This window comes from Scomber scombrus, chromosome 15, assembly GCF_963691925.1.
Source record: "Scomber scombrus chromosome 15, fScoSco1.1, whole genome shotgun sequence".
Taxonomy (NCBI): domain Eukaryota; kingdom Metazoa; phylum Chordata; class Actinopteri; order Scombriformes; family Scombridae; genus Scomber; species Scomber scombrus.
Window position 1 is genome coordinate 21,387,734 of NC_084984.1, and position 8,270 is coordinate 21,396,003.

Sequence of the window (8,270 nt, forward strand, 5' to 3'; positions counted from 1 at the left end):
TCCAAAGATACTGAACAAAAAACATTTAAAACAAAAGGTAGGTCTCCAAAATATTGAAATAGGTTTTTCTTATCAGAATCATTCCTCTTGTTCATACTAGCCGTTACATCCACAAGCTACTTAAAGTGGAAATTAGAGATGTTGATCTGCAGGTGGATACATGGATGTCAGAAGAAGGAATGGTCTTTATTCTTCCAAGTGAAACAAACTGTTGGAAGAAAAGAGAGGTCCTCGGTGTAGTCCATAAGGGAGAAAAGCTCTGTTTTGACTTCAGCTGTAAAACAAAACAGAGATAATGTTACTTCATAGCCCTGTGGGTGAAGTTTGAACAGCTTGTGACCACAGTAGATCTCCCACACCCAAGGAGTGGCCACATGTCCAATAAATGAGAATCTATTACAGTAAACAAGCGGCATTATAATTTAAGAGCGTGATCTGTGTTTCATTTTGTTGGATTTTTTTTAGGAACTGGTCGAGGAGAAGACATTATTTTGCTTAAAAAGAGGAGAAAAAGAAGCCTTGAAATTAATTAAATGTAAATTGTAAGACATATTTTGCAGGTAAATTCAGCATATTGTTTGACCTACACTGCAGTGACCCACACCTGCCAGTTGGTGGCAGTAACATGTATTAACAACATCAAAGAGAGGACAGGTTTGGCTAGGCGAATGTTATCCATTATTATTTAGCTTTATTGAACTAAAATGTGATTATTTTAAGGCAGTGCCAGCTTGATAGCCATCGGGACATGGCTCTATTGCCCGAACAAGGACATCGACGGTGATGGTGAGCTTTGTTCCCCATGTTTTCGATCAGTTGAGTTGACTAAAAATAATGCAGGTCAAGGTTAGCATTGTATGCTAAGTAAGCTAGCCACCGAGAGTTTAGCTTACAGCTTACAGCCGAGACAGTGATAAAACGCTCTGACAGACACTCAGTAGGTCTATTTAGCGCTATTTTTAAATAACAGTCAATACAGGATGAAGTAATGCTAGTCGGTGAACAGGTAAACTATGAAATTTAGCTAGCTAACGGTGAATGTAAACAGATAAATGTCAACACTGGCAGCTGTGTCACGATGACTTTTTCTGCACGGTAGCACTGATTTCTACCCTCAAAAGACTGTGTTAGTTTTAGTTTATATTATTATTAGTAGTAGTAGCGTGAACTACATGAGCGGATATGAATGGAATTAAACTGACTACACGTGTTTCCTTTTTAATCTATCCTGTCCAGTCTTGACCTCCATTGCTTGCCTTGTACCAGAGGAGCCCAGGACAAGATGCTGCTGAAGATGCCCCAGAAGCTGCTGAAGACTGCCAACTACATAGAGCTGGGCAGTTACCAGCACTGGCCGGTGCTGATACCCCAGAGGATAAGACTGTACACCTACGAGCAAGTCCCCCTCTTCCTCAAAGAAAACCCCTACATTACAGATGGCTACAGGGCTCATCTGCCCTCCAAACTCTGCCTGAAGAGGTGGGGGGTACATTGGAAGTAGATTTGAAGTCCCCTTTCACTCAAAAATGTGTTTTTCTTGGATGTTTTCGAGTTGTTTTTACATCCATCTTCAATGTGAATGTGGGAAGTTTCTCTACGCTCACTGAAAATCTGATATTTAAAGATCCCCTCATCCAGATGTTTTGAAATTTTATAAAATACTCAACTTTGATTAATAATTAGTGTCTGATATAGTTTTTCCACAAAAAGAAAGATACATTATAATGTTAAAATCATTAAAAAGGTTTCTCCTCCTTCTTGTGTATCAAAAATTCCAAAATCTATAAATATGTAAATATGTTTCATTTCCAAAGTTTGTCTGCTGGACACAAAATTTCAACACTGCACATACCTTATTGAAACTCAAACAGTTATATGTTTGTTTGTTTGTTTGTGTGTGTAGGCTAGTGCTTTTTCTCATATATTTTGTCTCCTCCTTTTGTCTTCAGTATTTTTATCCTATCTAATGAGACGGTGAATATCTGGAGCCACCTGCTGGGCTTCCTCCTCTTCTTCTCTCTGGCGGTCAACGACATCTCCACAGTACTGCCAGCCTCAGGAGCTCACAGAGAGGACTACGTCATCTACGCTATTGGACTGTTCTGCTTCCAGGTAAAAGTTACCGCAAACCTGCAAATCTGATGCTATCGCGGTTTGCTCATGTTGACATAAAACCAAAGGCTGGTGGACGCTGAATGTCAAAAGCTGGGATTTAAACTCAGTGAAGTCTATGAATCCTGTCCTAGTTGGTCAGACATTTAACTGAATGCAAATATTTAGTTTTACAAGGATTTTAGCAGTCATACTGTGTGTTCCAGACTAAATAAAATAACATTTCCTTAGACCGCACAGCATCCATGCACATAAAAGGAATGATCTCAGTTGTATAGCTGTGTGTGTGTAATTTTACTACTTAAATAGTAAATCCTGCCGGCTTGTTCATTTTTGACATAAACATCTTTTGTAGTATTTCTATCTGAATAATAATGTATGCAGATTATATTACAATGTATTTGTGTGGCTTGAACTGACTGTAGATTTACGTTTCCTGCCGCAGGTTCATTGAGTTCACCTGTACCTGCCCAGGTGTGTAAGCTGTAGCATAGGTGTAACAGTTGTAAAAGGTGGGACACAGTGTGACGTTGCACAATATAGAGCTTTAGTGGGGATGGTAGTGTAGTTCAGAGTTGCTGCTGGGAGTTGGTAAACTGTTTGTGTGTTAGCTGTGTTAGGCTTGTGTTTGTAAGTTGTGTAGCTGCTGATAATGGGATTGGAAACGTGTTGATGTATAAATCACAAGTTAGTGTAATTCCCATTTATGGTATTATATGTTACACACACACCTCCCCGACCCCATCTTGAAACCCCTTTCTGTGCCTCCTTATCCTCATTGTGTGAGTATCTGGATTATCATTACAAAACATTATATTTGGAGGTAAGTTGGTGCATAATAATCACTTTATTATAATGACACAACTTTCATGTTTCTAAATACAAATCATCTTCCAGCATGTAACGGTACTCTGTGTGTGTGTGTGTGTGTGTGTGTGTGTGTGTGTGTGTGTGTGTGTGTGTGTGTGTGTGTGTGTGTGTGTGTGTGTGTGTGTGTGCATCCCAGGTGTGCATGTTGTGTTCAGTCGGGTATCACCTGTTCTCGTGCCACCGGTCAGAGAAGACTTGCCGTCGCTGGCTTGCGTTGGACTATGCTGGCATCTCAGTCGGCATCTTGGGCTGTTATGTGCCTGGAATCTTCTACGCTTTCTACTGCAATGCTGTAAGTGTGAACGGAGGTACAATGATGACACAATTAGCATGTTGGCCCTTTTATTGAGCAATAAACAATACATGTGCACTGTCTGAACAAAGCAAAAGCACATACTCAGAGAGTGTAGGTTTGATCGACCAGTTTGATTTTGTTGGCTGAGAAATCTAAGGAGGCAAGAAGAAGCAAGATTTACATCATCCTCTTTTGTAAATATTATTTTAGCTAGTAGGTGCTGAGTAGAGCAAACACTTAAGTTAGCCAAGAGCAGCTCTCCTTGTTTATCATTTGTCTCCTGGTTGTGACTTTTCCACAGAACAACATGTTAATCCAGCTTGGAAGAGATGTTAAGACCTTTTAGGTCAGGAACACAGCACAAGATTTACAGATAAAAAGAAAAAATACATAAAAGTGGTAATTCTAGATCCAGATGAGACATTGCAATCTGACCCCTGAGCCAGATGTGCAAACTGAACATCACGATAATAAAAAAACGATGTCTCATAAAACAAACGTCCTCCAGCTATGATCAGACTGTATCTAATATGATTTGTTGTTCTCCTGTCTCACAGTTTTGGCGGCAGGTGTACCTGCTGACTGTGCTGTCGCTGATCTTGGCAGTCTTCTGCGCCCAGATCCACCCTCGTTACCTCAGCAACGACTGGCGGCGGCTGCGGATGGCGATCTTCTGCTGCGTGGCGGGCATCAGCGTGATCCCAGCATGCCACTGGGTCTGGCTCAATGGAGGATACACCACTGATGTAGTTAAGGTCAGGCAGGTTTTTAATAATGTTGCTGCTTGCTGCAAAAATCAGCGGATAATCAAAAATGTTCTGCCCCAACACTTCTCAGTTTGATGCTCTATCATCTCTCACTTGAGGCTGATGTAACTGGCGACTATGTGTTAAATCTGCTGCTCATTAAGCTTCAATCTTGCTGTTTTGTGGGATTTATGTTGTTGTTGTGACATCTGGAAAAATCTATTTGCATGATTTAAATTTCAATTCTCAGTAGGAGCTTGACATGTTAGAAAACAAGCAAAATGATCCACCTCTTTTGTTCTCCTGACTGTTAAATGTTAAATTATGCAAACTTTGGTATTTGTTGTATGTGCAGCTGTTCCTGCCCCGTATTATGGTGATGTACTTGATAGCTGGATGTGCTTTCCTGTTCTACGTCACCAAAATCCCTGAGCGCTATTTCCCTGGTGAGTCTCTGTTTTGCTTCTTCTTTGTCTCCCTCCATGTGTACAAACATGTAATGAAAAGGCAAAAGCATTTTACCAACCAGCTGTGACCATGAACTGAACAAGATGATGTTGTTACTCGCAGTTACTGTATGATTCATAAAGAGTGAAGTGAAAATGAAGTGGAGGGGTTCAAGCTTTGAGAAGTGTTTAAAAGAAAATAACGCGCTGTCTTAGATCATGTGCTCTGTTATGAGAAGCTGTTTGGTGTCCTGCACCAAACACCTAAACACCACTAGAGGTCATTAAATCTGAGGTGAAACTTAAACCAGCTACAGGCACAATTTAACAGTAGTCTAAGGTCATACAATTCAGTATAATGTGCAGCTCAAATCACTTTGCTACCTTGTAAAAGTCGAAATCCTACAACATGTATGAGATTATAAGAGCAACAATATCATAAGTCTGAAAATAAAATGTGCAAGTTCCAGTTTAGCTGAACCGTGGCTAAACTAATCAGATTATAATTGATACACAGAGAGCTGTAGTTTTTAATTGAAAGCATACCAAGTCTGTTTTTATCTAACAGAAAGAGTGAGATGAGAGAGAAGAGGGTAAAAATATACCTGCTGATATTACATATTACTAAAATATTTTTGTCCATTTATTATCTGTAGTGAAGCTTTCCATCATTAAGTATTGTGTGCACATCCACAAAGCTTCTGTGGGATAGCTGCTAGATAAAAAAAAAATCAATTCAAGGACACTGGAATCACCACTCCCATAAATTCTATCTGTGACATTTTGACAAAGGAGTTGACCTTTTCTCATGCAAATACCCACGACCAGGAAATGAGAAACATAAATGGCAAAATGACCATTGACATCATAATCATCTTATCACTTTTCCTAATTACAAGCCCAGTTTGCAGTTGTAATGGAATTATTAAGATTTCCATTTTTTTCTGAGCACCATTTCCTCCTGATAAAAAAAAGAAACCATGAGAATGAACATAAACAATACATACAGTATCTGGAGCTAATATTTTCCTCTCCTCTCCCAGGCCAGATGAACTACCTGGGTGCCAGCCACCAGTTGTGGCACATACTGGTGGTCGTGATGTTTTACTGGTGGCATCAGACCGCTGTACACATCATGCGCTTCAGGCACAGCCAGTCCTGCCCAGCCTGGTCCAGCAGCAAGTGAAAACAGATCAAATCATTTAAAAGGCAATCGGTTATAGACTAGTATTCAACTAAACTCACCACATTAACACTGAAAACCTTCTCTCCAGTTAGCTGCTGGTTAGAAGCAGCTACCTGATGGTTGGTCAACCACTAAATAACAAAGGCTCCTGACTATTAGCTTATTAGCTGCTTGTGCCTTGGCCAGCTGTTAAAGGCCAGTATCTTTTCTTAAAAGTCTACTTTATTCAACAGTAGATAGCAGCTAACAGTGACCAGGAGCTACTGTGAATTTTAAATTCTCTGAACAAAAGGGCAGTAGACCAGAGCCTGTATTATATATTGTACTTTACTATACTGTATTGTATAGTTCATAGTTTGACTGCTGGCTAGTAGTCAGAAGATCTACCATATGATAAGATCAGTCTTCAGGGACTGATCTGATGTCAAAACATAAGGTGTGTAGCCTTTCATGTTGCACCACGACCATTAAATCAACGCATGAAACAGGAATTTTAATTTACTTGTAGAAACAGACTAGTCTTTGGTGTTTTTAAATGATAATCACTTCATCTTATGGCTGATTCAGAGACTTTTTTTGTACAGAGGTTTTGAAGAAATTATCCATGATTCTTTTTAATCAAACATAGCCACTGTGATCAACGCCTTTTTTAACCTTTAGTTTAGATTCAACTGTCGGTTTTCTACAAGACAAGAAAAATATCTTGATCCATGTCAGAAAGCACAGAAAAAATAATGATGGTATCACAGGAAGAAATGGAAATTCAACATTTGGATGCTGTGAATTGCTAGTCTCGGTAAAATGGCATGTGCCGCTGCCTCAGATATTCAAATATTTTGAACAAAAAAAAAAAAATTGGTAAAACTTGATCAATGAGCAATCTGAAATATTAAATGAGGTGGGGAACTGAAAAAGGAAACAATGTGGGAACTATATTTAATCTCAGTGCATTGGTTTCTTAGATTTATTTGATTTGTCTTGTGTGTCATTTTTTTGTCTTTGGAACAAAGTCGGTTTTTGAAAAAATACTTTGACAACTCTTTGCAATGGACTTAGCCAGTATGTTAAAGCTTCACTGGGCCCAGATCACAGAGCAACGATCAAAATGTTGTACAATCACTGTCATATTTCATCATCTGTCCCATATCTGTCTGCAAAGGGTTTGGGGCCACTACTAGTAGTTTACTGACGGTTCTGTGAAAACACGACAGTATTGAGGGGTTTACAAAAATACAAATAATGCTGTGTTTTTTAAGGGTTAGCAACAACTCACTTGCCACACAGCACTTCAGGAGAATGAAAAATTTGAACCCATGGAATTAGAGGTCCTAGTGGAAGAGGTTAACAAAAATATTGATATAAATACCTTCCCTTCAAACATATTATTTATAGATGCCCCATATTGCATGTTCATTATGGCAAACGTACTAAATGGACAGCTCGTATTATCTTGCACATTTGAAAGACGCAAGCCTCAATGCTCCCCGTTAGTTGATCAGCTTGCACATTTTTTGCAGGTGATGTCAAGTTTGCACACGTTTTTACACACGCAAACCTTTAGTAAATCAGGCCCTTTGTTTCTTAAAACAGTCTGAGTAGATATTACTCCAAACTATGTGCATGGTTAAATATCACTACTTATATGAGTTGTTTTTTTTGGGTGAACTGACCCTTGTTAGGTTGTGGTGATGGGTCAGATATGTATATCAACTCCAGGGGTCATCAGTTATCAGCAGAGGGGATTGTCAGTTGTTACCCCTGTGGTCCTTCTTAGGTCAGTTTTAAGTGTTTCAGGTATATTTTAACAGTTCTTTTCCCCTCGTTTACGTTGGGAGAGTTGCACATTTAAATTTTTGGTATTATGCGTTTTACATAAATCATGTTTGTACTTCATTTGCCTTATAATCCTTGAGTATTTGTACTGTATTCACACTTACTGTTACAGTCCACTTTTGGTCAAGAGGTAAACATAACCTGAACAAAATGATTCAATGTCACTGTCACACCACTAGGCCAGTATGTTTGTTCTATGTTTGTTTTATAGTTCAGTTTAGTATTTAGAAAAACTTACACATTAAAGTTGAGAGCATTTATTGCTGCAGGCTGTAAAGCTGGAGAATGCACTGTACAGGTGCTAAAAGAAGTGTTTTTCTGCTGCCTTTTTGAGTTTGTGTTTTTATTTTTGAACATGAACCCTCAGATTATCATGAACTGCTTGATCCTTTTTTTTTTTAATGATCTTGTGATTGTTTTATCCTGTGTGTTTGCTTTTTTTTTCTTGAATATCATTTGTATGAAAAAGCACTGGCGCTGACTTACGAGATGTATATTTATTTCAGTGCCTCTGCAAATATATTTTTAAACATTTTGAATGAATAAAGAATGCGGTAAAATAAATTGAGTCTTTGTGTTTCAGTAGCTCATTTTATTTCTGTTATATCTAATAGGATCACATCAACCTCTGACAATTCAGTGTTTTCGTACTCAGAGAAGAAAGGTCTGACCTCTTGGAGAGCATCATGTGCCTGGCATTTCTTATTTTCTGCTATACACATTAGTGGATGATAGAGGGCAGTGTTCCTACAGAAGTTGCCCATTAACAATAAAGGGTAGGG

The 8,270-nt window shown here is 38.8% G+C and overlaps 1 protein-coding gene across 1 annotated transcript; it reads left to right on the forward strand.

Annotated features, from left to right (window-relative positions):
• The first annotated feature begins 637 nt into the window (after nt 1–637).
• Nucleotides 638–8,043, forward strand: LOC133994859 (progestin and adipoQ receptor family member 3-like). Its single transcript, XM_062434055.1, has 7 exons — nt 638–786; nt 1,237–1,479; nt 1,950–2,112; nt 3,119–3,274; nt 3,835–4,032; nt 4,379–4,469; nt 5,513–8,043. Exons 2-7 carry the CDS (start codon nt 1,283–1,285, stop codon nt 5,653–5,655), a joined length of 948 nt encoding a protein of 315 aa, XP_062290039.1. The 5' UTR covers nt 638–786; nt 1,237–1,282; the 3' UTR covers nt 5,656–8,043.
• The last annotated feature ends 227 nt before the right edge of the window (nt 8,044–8,270 follow it).

Excerpts from the sequence above, each read along its gene's own strand:
- LOC133994859 (XM_062434055.1), top strand. The coding sequence starts at position 1,283 with ATGCTGCTGAAGATGCCCCAGAAGCTGCTGAAGACTGCCAACTACATA. Across the intron at positions 2,113-3,118 it reads TTGGACTGTTCTGCTTCCAG|GTGTGCATGTTGTGTTCAGT; the intron begins GTAAAAGTTACC and ends TGTGCATCCCAG. Across the intron at positions 4,033-4,378 it reads ACACCACTGATGTAGTTAAG|CTGTTCCTGCCCCGTATTAT; the intron begins GTCAGGCAGGTT and ends TTGTATGTGCAG.